Below are 21,052 nucleotides of genomic sequence, written 5' to 3'. Positions count from 1 at the left end.
TGGGAAATACAATGTTTAGGAATGGTTTTTTACGACATGCAAAACGTAGCTTACGTGTAACCGCGACCGAGCTCTGGGTAGCAACGTCACCACTCTTGTTCGATAGAACCAGTTTGTAGCAGCCACTGTCCCCTGGATCGACCTTTTCGATAATCAACCGGCAGCGACCATCATGTCCGTGGGTGATCTTGACACTGCAAACATAAGATATCGATTAGTTTCCAAATATCTCTTCATTATTTTTGCTCAAATTACTGATTATCCGGGGTGATTTCATTGCCATCCTTGTACCAGGTCATCTTGGGCAGTGGACTACCGTCAACGATACAGGACAGCTCGAGACGATCGTCTTCCTCCAAATCCATGGTTCGGTCAAGGCCCTTGCCGAATACGGGTTGTTCATTTTTCACCAGTATCATGAACTTCGCTTCCGTTTCTCCGCCGATGCTCGAAGCCAGACAGGAGTACTGAGGGAAAGGTTGAAATGGATTTATAAAATGGAATATTTCGTAATTATCCGTTCCCTCCAATCCAAAGAAATCTTTTTCAGCTTATCAGAAACCCCTGAATTTAGTGGAATTTTCGCGGGGCTTGGCTATTTAACTACTGGGCCGTAACACAGGTAGCACGTGTCCAAGAAAATGAGGTAAGTGTTATAGTAAATGACCTCGACCATGTGATTTTCCATCACATTGCTTGCTGTGAGCGTTTACGCAAACTAAAGCGTTTATATACCTGCTAATGCTGTGGAAATTGATGGCGTTGTGTTCAAATGAGATGCGACGTGCAAAGACCTGTTTAAGTGACAGCTTCAAAGAGCCCCCACCTCAACAGGTTAAGATTTATGCACTTGCTTGCTAATAAAAATTTAGGAAAGTACAACAACATACTCTCCAACAGACTCGCCTCAGTTGGCATTCTCTTACTAATTAGGTCCACCTGAACCAAGTTCGTCTGTTCGTACTGCGGGTCATGAACACAAATATTAAACCATGCCTCGCCACCTGTCCTTACCGAAAATTCCTATGCTCTTTTGGCTTGCGTTGAATATAAATCCTTGCATGATCCACAAGAGGGAATTTTTTTTTTTAGCTCGGGGGCATTTAGGAAGAGGAGAAATCTTTCCTCTCATAGATTGGCTCGACAGGCCGTCAAGGTGTCCCCCTCTAAGAGTGCGCTTTCTACGTCTAATAAATCCAATGGAACCTTAAAACCGAAGCAAGTTGCAAAACGCCCCTTTTCAGATAGATACACAGTCTTGTACTGCACAGTACTGTAATTAGCAGTAGTGTACTCCCGAAAATCGATTCCTTTAAGATTCTACTGACCATGACCATGATTTATGATGTGATCCATTTGAATTTCAACTTCCACGAATTCCACTTTGTTCGTCTGGATCGGAAAAAACTCTTATGGAGGAGCACGTTCAGGCTGATGGTTATGCGGGTGTCTGGCGCGTATCGAACTATCGCGTCAGAGGCAGCCTACGTGATAGCTGTATCCGAACGGGTTCGGCCACGTGATGGCGCCTGAGCATGTGGTCATCGAATATCCGCGATTCGAGCACGTCAACATGAACTATGTTGTCAAAAGAATGTGTGCGGATGAAGAAAAATGCGATGCGGTGAACAGAACAGTCGTTCAGATCATGTCAGCGTTGCAACGAAGAGGACAAGAGGAACAACAACCAGCAACGTAGCAGTACGGGGCTTCGGGTCGCCGAGGCACCGATCAACCGAAAGTCACACTTCAACCGAAATCGTCCGACTGACCTTGGCACTGGACAAGATAAAAGAGACCAGCGGGCGCGACTGCAGTAGGCTAGATACGCCGCCGGGACTAGACTGAGCGCACGTACCGTTGACGATAGGTCATCCGGGCACCAGAGAACCGGAAGTTATCCTCCACTCGGAATCACAGAACTGACCTCGACACCTAACTGACCAGCATCGAGATAATGGTTTCGAGAGAACTTTTGACGTCAGGAAATTTCTTCTTCGTAGAAAACTAGACCCACCGCCAGGGACTAGTTCGAGTAGATCGTGAAGTAGTACCGGCAAATGATTGTCGGGGCGTCTGTTAACCCTCCGGAAGTCGCGCTTATGGTCCACTGAACGAGCAGCTGCTGCTACCCTAAGACGATTTCGCTAGATTTTCAGAGCAGCGTGCACTCAGTGCACTAGCGCGACTGCTGGAAGGTTAAATAGAAGTCATCCTCCACCCAAAATCGCAAGACCGACCGCGGCATCTGTCCGGGTAGTCTCGGTTTCGGAAGATCTTCCACTGGCGGGGAACTATTCCTTGTAGGAAAGATCCGCCGTCGGGGACTATTCCGAGTAGTTTGTAGCGAATCGCCGGTTTGAATCGTCGAGGTACTAGTGAACCGGACGTAATCCACCCGGAATCGCTGAACAGATCTCGGTACACTACTGGACAGCATCGAAGTAAGAATAACGGTTTCGGGAGACATTCTACGCTGCAGTTTCGGGGCAGAAGTTGATGAAGGACACGGCTGGAGTGCCTCAGTGCTTCATGCTCGAACTTAATGACTAATGGCGTTCTAACGCTAAAGCTAGCCAAATTCGCGGATGACGTCGTTCTAACGATAACAGGCGAGACGCTGGAAGAGATTAAAAAAAGTTAACGGGGGAGATCGCTAACATATTCGGGTTTCTTTAAGGTATTGGAGGTCGAATTCTTTAAAAAGTGTGGGGTGTCGGGCTCCGGTGTCGTTTGAAAGAGATATTTTTTGTAGTTGGCGACTTTTTGGAGTTTAGGTCTTTAGGCCAGGATGGGACTTGGGTTTGAAACTCTTGATGTTTTTTGTACTTCGGCGGGTGTGCAATTTGGGATTGGATTGGATTGGATTGAATTTCCGGACTTGGCTCGGAGATTTTCTGGGTCTCATTCCTAGGATGCCGTCGGATTTCGGTATTTCTGGGGATGCGTATTCGATTTCCGGTGATTTTGCGCGGGTGGAGATTTTTTGGCTTTGATTGCTGTGCGCCGCTGCTTGATCTTTGCTTTTAAACATTTAGGAAGACACTAGTAGCATTACTTCTGCCAAGTCAAAGCTACAAACGATCAAATTGAACGACAACTAATAGATCTTAGTGTGCTCAGTCACAAGATTAAAAGTAACATTGTATTTATTCCTGCCGTCATGAATGAAGAAGACGAAAAAGCAATGCTCCGACCCAACTGCGTATTTGTTGACTTCAAGCTTTGTGATGGCCGAGTCTGCGCAAGGCGAAATATTGTCTAAAAGTGAAAATGGCGCTTTGGCTTACGGAAGTTGCCTATATTCAATATCATCACCTGCGCAATGCAACGCTGATATCATTTAACATGTTAGACTAAGCAGCAATATTTGTTTTGCAGAACTTAACAACTTAAACACGTGGATGAAAGTGACAGCGTCGAAATTAAGATCCTTGTATATATGGAAAATGACAATATAGAGGTAAGACTACAGGACCTCTGTCTCTCGTCAACCAATTGCAGAATACAAGTCGTAAGTCGGAAAAGTAGATTCCGTTACATTTGACAAAAGTTTCCCTCTCGTGAAAAAAGGCCCTCCATGCCAAACAGATCTATGTGCACAAGATCCGAGCGACTCTCAATAATATTAGTTTTTTTTTTATTTTTTTACATATCTTAAATATATTGAATACCCGCGGCTCCGTTAGGTTATCGCAATGAGCCGTTTCAAATGAAGAATAGTATTCCACCAGAATAATAAGTGGACAGAATCGTTGCCGATCGTACTCCTCAGGATGACACTTGCCATCACGGTAGACCTGCTAGTGTCTATCGCAGACTCAACATATGGTACGTTCCTCCGATTTCTCTAGGCAATCAGTCAATGCCAGATTTCGCATAGAACTGAAAAATCAAAGGACATAACTTCGACCAATTCCAATATGCAACCATTCTAAGACAAGCAAATTCACCAAGAAAGAATTAAATTCATTCCATTCCGAATTCAATCTATTCGGTACAATGCAAGAGTTAGAGACATAACACATTTGTAATTTTGAAACGATGTCCACGCATTGAACGCTTAGATGTATTGTACATCCAAATTGAGAATTACTACGTTATTGTATTATAACAAAACTGTTAACGAAAACTTTGGAAATTGCCGCAAAAAACCGATATTTTTCAAAGATGTTCAACAATTATATTCTGTCAATAATAGGCGTAATAAATGAATGGCCGTGTCCATGGGAATCCTTATATACATGGGAATTATATGCGTAGAACGGCAGTATACGTGAAATAAAATCCTTTCGCATTTCAATATGGAGTGCTGCTATTACAGATTATTACGACATCAAGCACATTGTTTGGTCGAAAATGTAAATAAAATTTGCGACCATCTGCACAAAACATTCAATTCCTGATACCTTTTATATCTCCATTACCAGATATGGTTAGATCGTCTCTTAATGTAAATGTTAGTACCTTTCTGGAGACCGCATGTATTCTACCGGAAGTCCATACTTACATCTCCCTGCCATTCCGGTCCGAAGTGGGTGATGAACAACTCGCTGGTCACCTCGGTATCACCGGATGTAACCACTTTGACCTTCGCTTCACCCGTTTCCTCATCGATTTCTTCCAGATTCAACGGAGTACCATTACGCAACCATTGAATGGATGGACGTGGAACGCCCACGACTACGACCTTGTTGTAAACGTCGGCCCAATCGTGAACATTCATGCTTTGCGGTTCGACATTGAACTTTGGCTTCTCAGCTGCGAAAAAAGAAGGTTATTACCGTTCTGAACTGTACCTTATTTGGGGTAACTTACTGTGAACATTGAGTTTAGCTGCGGCCACCGTTTCTCCGAAACTGTTGACGGCGGTCAGTGTGTAGGTACCGTGTTCAGCCAGGGCGCACGATTCAACTAGCAAGGTGTAGATCTCCTTCTCAACATCAGCAATTACATCGCAGTTGTCGACATTGCACAGATTGATACCGTCCTTGGTCCAGGTAACTTTCGGTTTGGGGTTAGCCTTGACCAGTACCTGAAAGACACCCTGTGTAAACGGCATTACCGTGATGTCGGTGAAATTCTCGATTTCCGGCTTCAACAACACATCCAAACGTCCGTTGGACTCGTTGATGTCGTATTTGTTCTTCGCACGGAACGTGTAATCTCCCGTGTCGTAATGACGAGCTTCCGCGATGTAGAACGTGTAGGTGATCTCCTTGAGGTTGTACTCTAGCTCCTTGATTTCGGTCTTCATTTGCACGAAATTGTCAGCATGTACTTCGATTCCATTCTGGATCCAACTGATTTCCGGTTCCGGATCGGCTGTTAGCGTTACGGTCATAGTAATCGGTTCGTTTTTGTTAACGCTGATGTTCTCCAGACCCTTGCTGATCTTCGGCCGGCGATATTCCTTGCAAGCTGTTGGGATTGAACGGTGTTAGATCATTCAATACCAATGTTTTGAACGGTTTACTTACGAATAACCGTGAGGTTACACGGTAGCGTCTTTTCTCCTATGCGATTCTTCACTACAGCTTTCCACTCGCCGGCGTCAGCTTCCTTGACGTCTCGATTCTCGATCTTGTAGGTAGTCTGAAACATTTGATGGATTAGTTACAATTCGTAGTTTTGTACTATTTGTTAAACATACCCCAGAATCGCTGATTCGAATACGGTCACTTGATTTGACCTCGACTCCGTTGAGGTACCAGGTGACGGTCGGTCTCGGGATGCCATCTGCTTCCACGAACCAGGTCAGTGGAAGGGAGTCGAACGTCGTGACATCAGCAATATCGGTCTTGAATATCTCCGGCGAGGCTAAATGATGAATGTTTTGTATTAGGGTCACCGTATAGACAATGACGTCACTTGTTAGTCGGAAACTAAGTAGATATTTACAATGTTTAGAGACACTATGTACAGATTTTTTTTAATTTTTTGGTTGCTGGAAATAGGTAAGTGGTAGCTAGCCACTACAGTAGGTGCGTATATATGTAAACAAGACTAATCTAGGTTTCCATTCGTTTTGAACACCGTAGACTACTTCTGTTCGGCAACTGTATCAGCAGAAGTAGCGATAGACACTATACTACTCGCTACGAAACGTTTCGTTCATACAGGACTGTATTTACAGAGGAGACAACCTAAATAGATACCCAGCACTTACCAATCGATGCTGTACCGGATTCAACGCGGACAGGAAGCGAGATTTAGACCAGTAGGGTTAGCTCAGCTGAAACTGCGGCAAGCGTTAGTCACGTGTGTGCAAATCAATCAGTGATAGCATGCTGCCAATTGTTGGTAACGAATTGTGTTTGTGTGTTTTCTGTGTTCCAAGAATTGTTTGAAATGTAAGTATGAGTGCACTAGGAGAAGTGATAGAGTGTCCACTTTTGTACTACCTTCTGGACGCGTCGGACTTTCAGCTTCCAATTTCTTGAGTTTGGTCGATGTTTCCATTTCTTCCTCCTTTGTTTCCTGTTTCGAAAGACTTCTTTTGGCGGTCGCATCAGTTGATGATGAATCTTGCACATTGAACTCATTCTGACTGACTTCTTCAGCTGCTTCCTTCTGCAACGTTCGAGCCTTTAGTGCGTCTAAGCCGTTAACATCCTTCAAGTGTGCCTGTACTTCATCGTCGATTGTTTTGGAGTCTGCAGACTCTTTTGTGAGTATCTTTTTGAAACCTTCTGTATCGCTGATTTCTGAGAGCTCAACAGGTCTAGGTCCTTCCGGAGTCGTAACTTCTTCCGAGCATGATTTTTCTAGGAGTTTGCCCGTTTTCGAAGTTACTGCGTCATTGCTAACTTTAGTGCACCTCTCGTCGATTTCGACGTTTTCCGTAGTGGAGTCTTGTTTCTCCAGCATTCGAGCTTTCTTCGCTTCTTCTGTTTTATCATCTTGGAAGTGAACCTTCTTCGTCTTATCAGTATCAAGTTCTTCCAGCTGTTGTTTCTCCAGTCCCATGGCTGACTCGGCTCGGCTAGATGTTTCTACATCATTCAACAATTGAGTTATCTTAGTAGTCGACTCGAATCGTTGCAATTCGGATTCTTCTGGTTCTAATCGGCTAGACTGAGCCGAAAGCAGTTCGTCATCTGATGCGGAAGTGATGGAGACTCCGCGGGAGTACTTGCCGGTAGTATTTGTTGCCTCGTTGTCAGATTCTAGTTCTTCAATAATCAACCGCGTACCGAAAGATTCGTTGACCGACAGATTGTGGTACTTGGCGGTTTCTTCCGGCGACTGGAAGGTGATACTGTCGATTTCTTCCACGTGTAAGGCCGAAGCGTGCGGTTTATTAGGGTAGATGATTCGCTGAGGTGCTTCCAACGGGGATCCACTGTCTTCCTCGAATATGATGGTGGTGGCGCGCATCTGATGGATTGAGTGGGATGCTTCTGGGCCTGTTGAGAGTGCGGGTGAGTGGAATGCATGTGTGTGTGTGATTGTAAAAGAGGGAGTTGGGAATGAATGACTGTAGGGTCGAGAGTGGGAGTCGTATGCATTGGGGATTCAGTGAAAGTGGAGGTATGCGTTCACGGTGAGGTGTAGCAACCAACGAGAATTACCTGTTACGATGGCGGCATGGCTTTCTTCGGTATGTACCGAGATCATGATGGTCTCCCCGTTCTGGCCGATTTTGGTACACTCGCTGAACATGCGGTGTGCTTCGGCATTCTCACCGGGGCTCGATTCAAGGGCCTCTGTATCCGGTGAGGAGTACCGAGCAAACCAAACCATGTTTTCGCGAATGGTAACGTTGTTTTAATACATACAGGCATGGTTTCGACAATCCACAAGATGTGTATGGCGTGTATGTTGATAGCGATGGGTATGTGTTGAGCATGTATATAAACAGACATTCATTACAACGGTTTATAATAAAAGAACTTAAATCTATTGTGGGAAAATATGTACACGGACGTTTCGCATCAAACGACTTGGTGGAATTCTGGTTGAACACTGCTTGCACACTACCTACGGGGTCTAATGGAATTCAAAGGGTGAAATTTACAGTGAACTTGGTGCCCGAAAAGCGTTTTCAAAGAGTTCTGATTACCCGGTTCTTTGGACACTTCAGCTGGCGATACTGTGTTGGCTAGGATTACTTCAATCTCTTGAACCGGTAGGGGAATCGAAACTTGCTCGATTTCTACCGTTTCAGTTATTGTAGTCTCTGTAGCCAGTTCTCGCCTATCAGTCAGAACTGACGACTGTTCACGACTGACAGGACTTTCCTCATTCGAAGCCATCTCCGAGATTTGTTCGAGTATCTGGTCTTCGATCTTGACCGAAACTTGCCCGATTTCTACCGTTTCAGCTATTGCAATCTCTGTAGCCAGCTCTCGGCTATCAGTCGTAACTGACGACTGTTCACGTACAGGACTTTCCTCATTAGGAGCCATCTCCGAGATTTGTTCGAGTATCGGCTCTTCGATCTTGACCGAAACTTGCCCGATTTCTGCCGTTTCAGGTATTGCAATCTCTGTAGCAAGTTCAATCGTAACTGACGACTGTTCAGGTACAAGACTTTCCTCATTTGGAACCATCTCCGAGATTTGTTCGAGTATCTGCTCTTCAATCTTGATCGTAACTTGCTTGATTTCAGCTATTGCAATCTCTGTAACCAGTTCTTGCCTATCAACTAGAACTGGCGACTGTTCACGACTGACAGGACTTTCCTTATTCTCCGAGATTTGCTCGAGTATCTGCTCCTCGATCTTGATCGAAACATGCTCAATTTCTACCGTTTCAACTATTGTAGTCTCTGTAGCCAGCTCTCGCCTATCAATCTTAGCTGACGATTGTTCACAACTGACAGGACTTTCCTCATTCGGAGCCATCTCCGAGATTTGTTCGAGTATCTGATCTTCAATCTTGACCGAAACTTGCTCGGTTTCTACCGTTTCAGCTATTGTAATCTCTGTAGTCAGTTCTTGCGTATCAATCAGAACTGGCGACTGTTCACGACTGACAGGACTTCCCTCCTTCGGAGCCATCTCCGAGGTTTGTTCGAGTATCTGCTCTTCGATCTTGACCGTTTCAGTTTCATACAACTCTTCGTTGATCTTCTCCTCTGTTTGCTCTATACATACGGCTGAATGACAATAACATTAAGCGCATGATTTTAATAAACGCAATACATGTATAAAAAGATATTATCACATTGTTTCAACAAAAAAAAATCGACATTGAGTCAAATTCCATATAAACATAGCGGTGGTTATTGACAAAACACGATGTTCGCTTGTCAACAGACAACACACATAATCGCTGCCGCACCATTGAAAAAAAAAACTATCCACTAAAATAAAAAAGAAAACAATTTGCATCATAGAACCATAATACTCACTTTGCACAACGACCCTCGACTTGCTGGTAATCGTTCCCATTGAGTTAACGGCACGCACTTCGTAGTCTCCGGAGTCCGCACCGCGAACCATCGTCAGCGCAAGAGTGTAGTTTTCGACGCGCTGCGAATCCCGCTTAATCGTCAGCCTCGCATCGGTTTGCACCGGTTGCCCGTTCTTATACCAGGTAATTTCCGGTTCAGGCTCCGCATAGATTTCGACCTCCAGAGTCAGCGTGGTGTTTTCGTCCACCTCTGTATCGGTAAGAGGCTTACGAAGCTTAGGAGTACACTGAACCGTTGTTTTGGCGCTGCACTCATCCGAACCGTACACATTCGTGAATTTAGCCTTGTAGATACCCTGCAGTTCAGCTTTAGCTTCCTTAATGAACAATTTATAGTAAAGGCCTTCTTCCGCCACTCGGAACTCGTTACGAGACTCCGTTATCTCAACGCCGTCGATATACCACTGTACGGTCGGTCTGGGGTAACCATCAGCTTTCACCGCCAGCATTATGTTGGTATCGCCTTCCTTGCACGTGATGGCATTCAGCGGTTCACGAACCTTCGAGTCGGTGTTAACGTTCACCTGACAGCGCTCCGTTATCGTGCCGTAGTCGTTGATAACATCGGCAGTGTATTTGGCCGTATCGTCCCGGTTCGCGGCGTGAATCTTCAGCGTGAATCGACCATCCTCTTCGGTTATGATGATTCTTTTACCGTCGGCGAAGATTTCCCTGCCGTCCTTGTACCAGCGAACGATCGGAGGCGGATTGCTGTCGGCCTTGATGTAGAGTTCGATGTCTTCCTTCTCGTTGACGATGCTCTCCGCGTTCAGCTTATGGGTGACACGCGGTGGTGAGTTGATGGTGAACTCCCAGAACTCGGTAGCCTGACTGATTTCGTTAGTGGCGATGATCTGTGGGAATGAACTCGTGTAATTAATGTTCGAACAGAAATTGATACAGTCGATTCTCCTACTGCACGATAAACGTTAAAAGGAAATCCGGTAATAAGGAATTCAATAGCTAAGGTATTTCGGCTGATTATTTCGTCCATGCCACCATGTAGCGCTGTACTTACTTCGGTAAAATTGTAGTGTTTGATTGATCCTTCCATTTAAGCCGTTGGATATTGAATTACTTGAGAACTACACCACCAGTGTTGGTATGAATAGATTTACTATAATGCCAGACGTTCATCGTAAATGCACAAAGGCCGATAGCATGAAGTAACAAATTACTTTACGCTTGTTCGGACATGCCGTTGACTCAGCTGATTCGCATTTATAATGCCAAAAGATCCTGACTCCTGCGGTAGCGGACAAAGGGTTAAGTCGTAGGTAAACTCCAAGCTTGCTCATATGACCCTTTCCACGCTTTTCTAAACTTTCTTCCTTCAACTCCTTGCTTTCCCTTGAGTACTATAACTCTTAATATTGAAAAATATACTTCACCTTCCAGTCCCTTGCTAATTAAATGCCGTAACAACAGTTGACAAATTGACTCAATAGATCGTTAACAAAAAATGGTAAAAAAGAGGCGTTCTGTCTTCAGCAAAGTCACTCGGTGGGTTATGGGCTATCCGGTGATAATAGATTTGTTCCGGATATTTTCACTATGCGGCGCTAGTGAGCGTACAATCCTTCTGCACTTTAGTATATTATGGGCCATATAAAAAGTCTGATAATTTAGGAAGATGGTGTTTTCGGAAAAGTTCTCGAGGAGACCAATGTCATTCATAATACATACAGATTTATTTGGAATATATCCATCAGGCGGCGCTAGTGAGCGTGTGAAATATCACTAATTCTATATCTCACGATCATGGTAATTTAGAAGAGTGGTATCCTCGGAAATATTCTTCAAAAGATCAGCGTTCTCCGACAGCGAGCAGCTTATTTCAGAACTCGAAGCTTACAAGCCTTCAATATATGGTAGATAAAGTTCTATCTCAAATATTCGATCATTTAGTTCCGCTGAATATTAACGGCTACCCGAGATCGTCAAAATAGTGAAATAACTCACTCCCATCTCAGACTTTCACGTGAGCCTAAGTCATTTAGACTTAGACCAACGTGGACTGGGTGCTATCAGTCATCTGAGGTAGTACCGAAATAATATGGGATATGGGTATCATAACAAACATTGTTAAATTTCTGAACAGAATCGAAAGTATGACGTGACTGGTGCCGAAGGATGAATGTTAGGGGAGGATCCGGGGCTCAACACTTCGAACCCTAGCCTTACGGCAAGCATTGACTGGGATTGGAAGCGATGACCAATAACCAGCCGAGCACAGTATTTTTCCCCCTTACCCTGTCAAGCGGAGCTTTCAACAGGTTAACTTTATTTCCCTAGCAATTCGTAGGGATAAAGCGATAAAACAACAACATGAGTTTAAAGAAGATTGCAACGAAGAAGAAGAGAAGGATTGCGCGGAGAGCTGCGGAGCACTTTATGTCATGCACTTCATCTACCTTGAACTCTCCAGCTGGACAAAAGAAGAGTAATGGGATAGTGGCCACGGAGGGCAGAGACCAGTCTGGCGAGGCAAAGGACGAGCCAGAAGGCTTCATGCGTTGCGTTGCGTAAGTATGTACGGTATACTTCGTAGATTGCCGACTGATGACTCTCATTCTCACACAGATTACTTGAGGAACAATGTTTGGGAATAACAATTGTTCCAGTCCAAGCAAGAACTTGGCCTGAGAGCCACCATTGCGGACCACGACCATCTTTACCGTAACTTAGGATATTAACGGAAGGCTCCGACTCAGTTTCTGGACCACTGTACAATGAAGGGGACGTATAATTGGCCCCAAAACTCGACGGCCGGAAAATATCGATATGAACAACATTGGCTGCATCAAGGTCAATCTTCGTCTATCAATAAGTGCCACAAGCATCCTTATCCGATGATAAAAACTACTTACAAAACGGTGTTGACTGGGCAGTTCAACATAGCCAGCGATTTTTGTGGTGAGAGTTTGAGAGCAATGCGGTAAACCTGGTTACAGATGTTGAAGTTCTAGATGAGAACGTGAAGGAAGAGAAGTGCATGAACTTGTATTCAGACATTGCCACGGTGAAGGAACGCGAGTTGTGAAGGTGTAAGACCGCTGATTATTTCATGTCCAAGCTATCGCTAAAGCCCAACAAGGAGATAATCTTATCCCTGACCCCACGGTGCCGATCGCAGTCTCAATCAATAACGCCTCAAGGCCACTGGAATCAATCAATATTTCGTATGACCTCACACGAAATACCAATTGGAAGAGCTATGCTCTCGCGATATCCAACAGCATCAAGAACTTTCTACGGAGCAAGAGTACAGGTTTTTGACTGGCTTGAATCAAGCTTACACTTAGTACCCGGCGTGAATATTCAAAAGCATTCTCCCAATCCGTGGTGGGACAAAGAGACGTGGATGCGGAGAAGGCCGCGACGTATAATACTTTCCGGGACGACGTGTTACCCGCTAGCTATCGACAGTACGCGACGTTGGAAACGCGAATGAAGAGTTTGATGAAAGCCAAGAAACGTGGTTACTGGCGCCGGTTCGTTGACGGACTAACTAGAGAAACATCGATGAGCACTCTTTGGGGCACGGCCCGACCTATGCGAAAACGATACAGTACTAACGAGAGCGTGGAATATTGAAACCGTTGGATATTCTATTTCGCCAAGAAGATTTGTCCGGATTTCGCCCCGGCACAGCAGACATCACGTCGCGTTTCCCTCCGATACCGCGAACGAAACAAAGCGAAGAACCTGCCAGATTCTGCCAAGAGACGCTTGTTGAATTTATTTAATAAAATTCTTGAGTGTAATTGTCCCTCATGACTGGAGGCAAGTGAAGATGACTTTCACGGCAATCCAAAAATCAGGAAAACCAGCCTCCGACCACAACTCGTATCGACCGATTACAATGCCGTCCTTTATCCGGAAGTTGTGCGAGAAAATGATCCGCCTTGACAATTCGGTCGAAGTAAATGGGTTACTGTTAGATAAACAATTTGGCTTTCGCAAAGGCAAAGAGACAAACGATTATTTTGCGTTGCTCCCAAAAAGTATATACTAACAAACAGCATATGGCATCAATTGTATATTAAGGGGGCTGATTGATACAGTTTCTATCAACTGTCTTTCTGAGAAGCTGCACCAGCATGGTCTTTCACCGATTTTGAACAATTTTTTGCTAAATGTGTTGTTTGAAATTCGCATGGTGATTTATCGACATCACGAATTAGCTACATGGGCCTTCCCCTGGGCTCATGTGTAGACTCCCTTTTTTACAATTTTTACGTGAATGACATTAACGAATGCCTTGTAAAATCCTGCACGCTATTCCTGCTGTCGATTTGCAAGGACCATTGCAAGATACCTTGGACAATTCGTCTACTTGGGCCTTCCAGCTGGGTATCCAATTCTTCACGAAGAAAACTGAGCTGGTCGTAAGTTATTGCCAAGGAAGCGTGAACCAGCTGACTTAGGCTATAATGAATAGGTCAAACTATTGCTCAGGCTTTAACATTCAACTATTTCGGGGTATAGTTAGACTCTAAAGGTACCTGGGTATACCACATTACTGCAGGCATTGTAATTCTCACTCACTCACGTGAGAAGAAGCTTATCCGATGTCCAACTTTTTCGAGATAAGATGATTCGCAAAATTCTTCGTCTCCACAAATGGCGTGAGAGTAATTTTTCGGATAAAATTTATTTGATTTTTTCCTTCTCACCGGAGAAGGTGATAATATTTTAATTTCGTGGCAATCAGTAAAATCGTCAAAATATAAACTTATTTTCCAAGAAAAGCGCGAAACAAGTGCGATAGGCTTGTTTTTTCGTGTTTTGGAATAGCGACAGCAAGACAGTGAGCGCAAAGAGGACACCGTGATAAACTCAATCGTTCATTCTCCGGCGGTTTTATTTATCCGGCGAAATAACGCGTTGTTTTTATCTGGAGATGTTGTGTGAGTGCCAATAACTTTTCGTGTGAAAATGTGACTTTTTATTGTCGTGATCAGCATCGGGTGACAATCCAGCACAAGAGGCAGCACGAGACGTCTCTTGGCGGGTGTCTCATCCCCAATACTGAGGTATGGCGTATCGGCCTGAGCTGCTGCGCTGAACTTAAAGCGGAACCGGATGAAGTTGACAAGCACGTTTCGCCTAATGGCTGTTCGCGTCGCGAGTGCGTATAGAACGTGTGGTGAGTGCGTACGAGCGTCGGAGGCGGTATGCGTAATTACCGGGATGATTCCCATCTGCATCACTCTGGCTGAGGACATTGAATGCTACCAGCGGTAAAATGCACGTAATGCAAGGAGACTGGTCCCAGTGGACTCGTTGGCTAAGTGGCAGCAAGAGTGGAACAACGTGGAGAAAGGAAGGTGGACCTACCGACTCATCCCAAATGTGTCTGCTTGGATGCATAGGACGCATAGAGAGGTGAATTTGACGCTGTTTTTGTCCGGGCTTGGATGCTTCCAAAAGTACCTGCATCGGTTTGGACACGCTTCGTCACGCCTTTGCCCGGATTGTGTAAACGGGCAAGAGACATTAGAACACGTGGTCTTCAAATGCCCTAGGTTAGAAGAAGTCCGAAGGGGTATGCCTGGTATAAAAGTGGACAATATCGTCGAAGAGATGTACCACGACGAGCATATCTGGGACGCTGTCAACAGAGTGGTTACGAGTATACTCTTCGAGCTGCAGGAGGATGTGGCGCAGGCACAAAAAAGTATCGCCATCGGTAAGAAAACCACATTGAAACCACAAAGCGATCTCGACACCCTACCGGATAGCTCGTGAGTAGGCTAGATCCACCGTCGGGGATTAGAGCGAGTAGACCGCGTCAAACAGCTAGTAATGGGTCGTTCAAGCGCCAGTGAATTGGAAGCTACGCTCCACCCAGAAACGTTAGACAGACCTCGGCATCTACTGGCTGCCCCTTTGACTAGGCTAGGTCCACCGCCAGGCACTAGATCGAGTAGATCGGGACGAAGGGGGGAGCTTAATGGTTCATGGAAACGAACATCGGTATCGGGAGCAATTTACCACCGGGGAATTCACGGTAGGGTAGGTTCGCCGCGGAGGACAACCCGACAGAATCATGACGAAAAGAGGAGTTAATTGGCTCACGAAATAAACAATGGTACCGAGAGAAATTCCGCTGCTGGGGAACTATCAGTCGGAGTAGGATAATATCCGAGTTGATCTCGATAAAGCTGGGAGCTAAATGGCTCAAGGATGCGGGTATCGGTGTCGGGAGTAATTCCTCCGTTGGGGGACTATCGGTCGGAGTCGGGTGAGTTCACCGTTGGGGACTATCCAAGTAGATCTTGATAAAGCCGGGAGTTGAATGACTCACGGAAACATGAGCTAAATGGCTCAAGGTATCAGCACCTAAACGGCTCACGGGGACGAGAGATAAACGGCGAAGTAATAGATGGAGACAAGAAGCAAGAGATGAGTCAAGAGTTAAATCAAAGCTCAAAGGTCGAGCCAATTCATGGAGCAAGTGACGCTCCGAGATAGAGCAGAAGAAAGAGGTGCGACGAAAGCAACCCCCTCCACCACGAAGTAATATCTTGGCGTAGTTCCGTGGGGAAGACGGGCTTAAAGTGTAAGTAGTGTTTAGTTGTTGGGCACGAACGTGAGTCGTGAGTCCCACACAGTGCCAATAAAAGAATACATACACACAGACATTTTCCTATCTCAACGAACTGAGTCGAGACGACACTCAGCTCTCCGGGCCGTAATTAGGTTATATTATAAAGGCAGAACGATCGCAAAAAACAAACCTTAAAGCTGATATTCAAAATGGATGCAGTTACTGAAACTTAGTTTAAAATCTAATTAGAGACGGACATAGCGTAGTTGGTAAATCAATTGCCCTGTACGCATTTCACCTGGGTTCAATTCCCAACCCCACACATATGGTTAGAGATATTTCTAAAAAAAATTTAATTTAAACCGAAAAAAGTGAATGACCCTATGCTTAAAACCTCTATAATCAAAACAAAATCAAGAGATTTTGGCCCAGTTGAAATCGATTGATCCAAACAGGGTTCGTGCGGCGAGTGGCTTTATGAATCGAAAGCAGAGACTTGAACAGCTATGCGTTTAGCAGGAGCTTACCAACAAGAGAATACCAACATTTCGATTCCTTGAGAAAGGTTTGATCATTGCCGACAACACAATCTTATTAAATTATCAGATTTTTGTAATTGATCACTATAGGGACCATTCATAAATTACGTAACGCTTTTAGGGGGGGAGGGGGTACAACAAGTTGTGACATGTTGTGACATAGGGGGAGGGGGAGTTAGCTATATCGTTACGTAACATGTTTTCACCGAAGAAAAAAAAATTTTTCTGGGAATTTGTTACGTAATAGGGGAGGGGGGATGGAGAAATTTGTGACAATTTGTTACATGGGGGGAGAGGGGAGTCAATTTTGGGCAATTCTTGCGTTACGTAATTTATGAATGGTCCCATATACTCTGTACAGGAAAATTGTATGCTCACCAGCACTCTAATCTAAAATTTTGCTATAAATATCACCCCTCTATATACTCTGTATCTTTAAATAAAGCGCTTCGTGAATTACTTCCGACTTACATTTTCTACCATCCAGAAGCCCTTGACTTTTTGGATAACCTTTTCGACGATTCAACCTTTCAAAACAAAGCGCCTCTTGCGATTGCACTTTGGTCACATTAATCGATAATCACACTTATGACAAACTCCTGCATTATAGCACTCCTGGTGGCGTAGTTTTCAATTAATTGGGTATCCAATGGCTCTTAATGGTGGGCCCGAAAATCCCGATAACTTCGCCAAAGAAAGCATAATACTACCTGTCGACACGGACGAAAAAATCGGTGACAGCCCCAATAAACCGAAATCCGGTATCAACGAATAATTCTTGGTGCAGTAGAAAACCTGACAGTAGAGAGATACTTACCGAATAGTTACCGGCATCTTCCGTTGCAGCTGGGCTCAATTTAATAATGTGATAATTTTCGGCAGTCAAGAACTTGATGCGATCATTCTCCTTGATCAGCTTGCCATTGCGGTAGAACTGAACGGTAGCTTCCGGAATGGCGTCAACCTCAATGGACATCTTATAGTGCTCGCCGACCATAGCGGACATGTCATGTGGTTTCACGATTTTCGGTGGACACTTGACGATCAGGTTGATAAAGGTGGAGTCTTCGCCAAGTTCGTTCTGCGCAACGATTGAGTAGGCACCGGCGTCTGAGGGCTGTACGTCCCTGATGACCAGCGATACAGACTCAGCATCCTCGTAGAGGAACTTGAAGCGATCACCCGGTTCGATAATGGTGCCTTCGTGACGCCAGACGAGCTCCGGCTTCGGATAGCCGTGGACTTTCATCTCTAGCAAAGCTTTACCGCCAATTCGCGCCAGTGCGTCCTTCGATTCTACAATCAAGTGCGGCTTGGTTGGCTCCTGCATCAATTGGTTGACCTGTCCCTGAACCGTCAGTTCAGCACTACACTGGATATTGCCGGAAGCGGTAGCGGCAACACAAGTGTAGAGTCCAGCATCCTCTGGTTTCACGTGCTGGAAGACAAGCGCCAATGAGTCGGAATCTTCAGCCATCAGCACCTTGAAACGCTCCTCAGGATCGAAGGGAACACCGTTCTTTCTCCAAACGAATTTGCTTTTGTCTTCGAGAGTGTCCAGCTCATTGAATAGCTCTCGCTGGTCGGTCACTAGCAGTTGCGCTTCGGTTTTCGTGCTACCGAACTTGTTGTAGATCGTACACGAGTAGACACCACAGTCGCCCTTGTGTACCTCGGGAATAATCAACTCGTAGTATCCACTGTCCTCACGGTCGCGAACGACCTTCATACGCTTGTCGGTGTCTGTAATCTCGCGATCGTCTTTGCAGCTGAAATGAAATCACAAAAAAACCGGTTCAGTGGATAGCGTTCTTAGCAACTGCGACTACTTACAATCGAATCTTTGGCTTAGGATCACCCTTAACCTTAACCATGAAGGTGAGATAGGTCTTTTCAACGACTTCCGTGTCCTTCAGTTTGACGATGAACACCGGGGCATTTGTTTCTGCTAAGGCTTTCCTCTGTTCGGCGGTAACTAATTTAAGGAGTCGGTGTAAAAGTTGCATTTGAATTTATGACTTGGACATAGACAGTTCTACTCACGTTTCTCCACGATCAACTGCGCCGTACAGGAGGAATTCTCGGTTCCATTGATGGCGCGGGCCGTGTAGGTACCGGTGTCCTCTTCGCGACAGTGTTGAATGTCCAGTGAGTACGTAAGATCATCGGTTTCGCGCATGTTGATGCGATCCGCAAGCTTATCGTCCAGTGGCTTGTTGTCCTTAAGCCACTGAACGTTCGAGCGTTCATCTAGCTGACAAGAGAAACTTGCATTCTCGCCGGCTGTTTGGGGGCAGGAAGGGGGGAAATCGGTTAGGTTTTGATCGTGAACTTACTTCGGAAATACGGAAAAGTAGTGTGCACGGTTATAGGTGCCGACGTAGTAAGGTGTTTGTGAGGTAACAACGTTTCGGTTGACTTCGTTTTAGGTACTTTTTCAGGGTAGTTTTGAGAGGGAACTTTCCACTGAAGATTATTAGTCCAAAGCCTTACGGATACAGTTTGGTTTGGACTACAGTAAAATCATTAATTACTTGGTCAGTCTACATTGAGAAATTGAAGCGTTTTCTAAAAGCTAGTTTAATATCTACGGAAGCTGTTTTCTGGTAACTTAATTTGGACATGAATTTTAAGCGGACAATGGACTCCAATAAGCCTGCTGAAAGCGTTTTGTTTTCATGATTGTTTTTGATGTTTGTGTACGAATCTCTCGTGTCGATTGACATGGTTTGTTGTAGACAGCAAACTGCGATTTCAAATGAAAATGATCGACGACACACTTCCATTTAAACGGAATGATGAGTGTATGACTAAACGCTAACAAAACGACAACTTACGCTCGACGCTTAGGGCATGAATTGCCTTCAAAAAGCGGGGTCTTATGTTGGTTGGCACCCGCAGTACGTCAGTTCGAGTCGCCGACATCTTCTCTTCGTGCTTGGATTGGAAATCTGCTAGTTCCTCGAGTTGCGCTAAACGTCCGTTCATTTTTGGTTTGTTCCAGAGGGGATTAAGTTTGGTTCGAAAGGAATCAGATTAGTATTACGGTTGGAAAGTACACACTGGTGAATAGGGAATGATAAAAACACTGAATGGTAGAAAGCTTTTGCGCTGTGAAAAAATATTGGTGTCAATTGGTGGTTAAAGAACAAAACAGTTTCACGGAAACTCTTAGATCGGTAAATCCAGTTGGATGCAAGAAACCATAAAAACCGAAGTTCCCGATGAGCCGCAAATAAAACTGAATTATGTTTACTTAGACGATTACAACAACTACAGATATGAACATGCTGTTAACTGCCATCGTAGTGCCGATTCGGATTGGTGCATTTATTGGCCTAGATTTGCCGTGCTACATAGTGCGAGTTAACAGATATATAGATATATAGACAACAGGCAGCACATGTCAACACTACTGAGACTGTACCTTCTAGGGTTCGATTCTTGCGCGAGGAGTATCGGTGTGTGGAGTGTTTGGAAGAATATTGTTCATCCATTTTGCGTCTTTTCTCGATATGTTCGAGGTTAGGATCGGCTGTGCAAATGATTTCCCCAGTTATCGGATCTTCTACGGTGTATTGATACTCGTAAACCGGTTCCTTGGGTTTGAGATTCTCCTCTTCAGGGATGATAATACTTTCAAATTCACCCTGTTCGGCTTTCTGGATGGTATCTTCGGCGTAACGAACAGTCTCACCGGTCTTACCGAAAAGATGTTTAATACCTTTCACTTTACGGTGAGCGGCTGCTGTTGAAAAGTCTGGATCGGGGAGTTCTATGTGACCTTCGAAGAACAGTTGCGTCTTTCGGTCTAACTCGTCTGTGTTGACCACTAGCTTCCTGGTTATCTTCGGTGGAGGTGGCGGTGGTGGACGTTCCTTCTTGATGAATACTTCAATGGTAGCCTGATAAACTGGTGGAGGCGGTGGATCAAAGAACGTCGGTAGTTGAAGTGGTGGTGGAGTTCTTTTTCCTCCACTATCTTCTCCTGATCCTTCCTGATTATCCTCTACTCCTTCACCAGAATCTCCACCAGATTCTTCTTCTTGTTGGCCTGACGCCCGTCTACTCCCGCCTTGCGACGATCTTCTTCGCTGATTTTGGGAATCGGAATTATTGTCCGCTGCCTGTGTGACCTTGGGTAACCTAGAAGCAGCCGCCGGTTTGTCGCCGTCACCTAGTACGCACTGAACGGACTCCTTAGTAGCCTTAATTTGCTCGAGCAGTTCAGATGCGGTCTCCTTGATCTGTTGGATTTCCTGCTTGCTTTTCAGCTCAAATTTTCTTCTGATTTCTTCCTCTTCGGCTTGTCGAGTGCGTTTCGCTTCCACAAGTGCGGCTCGTTCTCTGATATAGATTTCGTCAAGTTTACGCTTAAGTATCTCCTCCCTAGATTTCTGCTCTACTAGACTTTCTAGGGAAGAAACGGGTTCGTCAACCGCTACTAGAGTATCGTAACCTGTTACACTAGCGGAATCTGCTGCAATAATGATCAAATACAGTGGAATGTAAAAGCAGTTTATATGTACAAATGATC

The 21,052-nt window shown here is 44.9% G+C and overlaps 1 protein-coding gene across 7 annotated transcripts in view; it reads right to left on the bottom strand.

Annotated features, from left to right (window-relative positions):
* LOC131688723 (obscurin) overlaps positions 1–21,052 on the bottom strand; it is a 181,970-nt gene that overhangs the window by 6,674 nt on the left and 154,244 nt on the right. For 3 of the 7 annotated variants that reach the window (XM_058973195.1, XM_058973201.1, XM_058973200.1), the window contains 14 exons: positions 19,943–20,995; positions 19,353–19,487; positions 18,559–18,798; positions 18,349–18,490; positions 17,333–18,284; positions 9,359–10,274; positions 7,575–7,709; positions 6,405–7,409; positions 5,654–5,820; positions 5,481–5,595; positions 4,819–5,421; positions 4,511–4,761; positions 256–467; positions 55–194 (listed from right to left, as the gene is read on the bottom strand). In XM_058973195.1, coding sequence (XP_058829178.1) covers positions 55–194; positions 256–467; positions 4,511–4,761; positions 4,819–5,421; positions 5,481–5,595; positions 5,654–5,820; positions 6,405–7,409; positions 7,575–7,709; positions 9,359–10,274; positions 17,333–18,284; positions 18,349–18,490; positions 18,559–18,798; positions 19,353–19,487; positions 19,943–20,995 — 6,066 coding nt within the window. Of the gene's footprint in view, positions 1–54; positions 195–255; positions 468–4,510; positions 4,762–4,818; positions 5,422–5,480; positions 5,596–5,653; positions 5,821–6,404; positions 7,410–7,574; positions 7,710–8,065; positions 9,104–9,358; positions 10,275–17,332; positions 18,285–18,348; positions 18,491–18,558; positions 18,799–19,352; positions 19,488–19,942; positions 20,996–21,052 lie in introns of all 7 variants that reach the window. The other 4 variants (XM_058973196.1, XM_058973197.1, XM_058973198.1 and 1 more) reach the window with 4 other exon arrangements.

Source organism: Topomyia yanbarensis, chromosome 3, assembly GCF_030247195.1.
Source record: "Topomyia yanbarensis strain Yona2022 chromosome 3, ASM3024719v1, whole genome shotgun sequence".
NCBI lineage: Eukaryota > Metazoa > Arthropoda > Insecta > Diptera > Culicidae > Topomyia > Topomyia yanbarensis.
The sequence above is the reverse complement of the archived record's forward strand: the minus strand, read 5'-3'. Positions and strand labels throughout refer to the sequence as shown.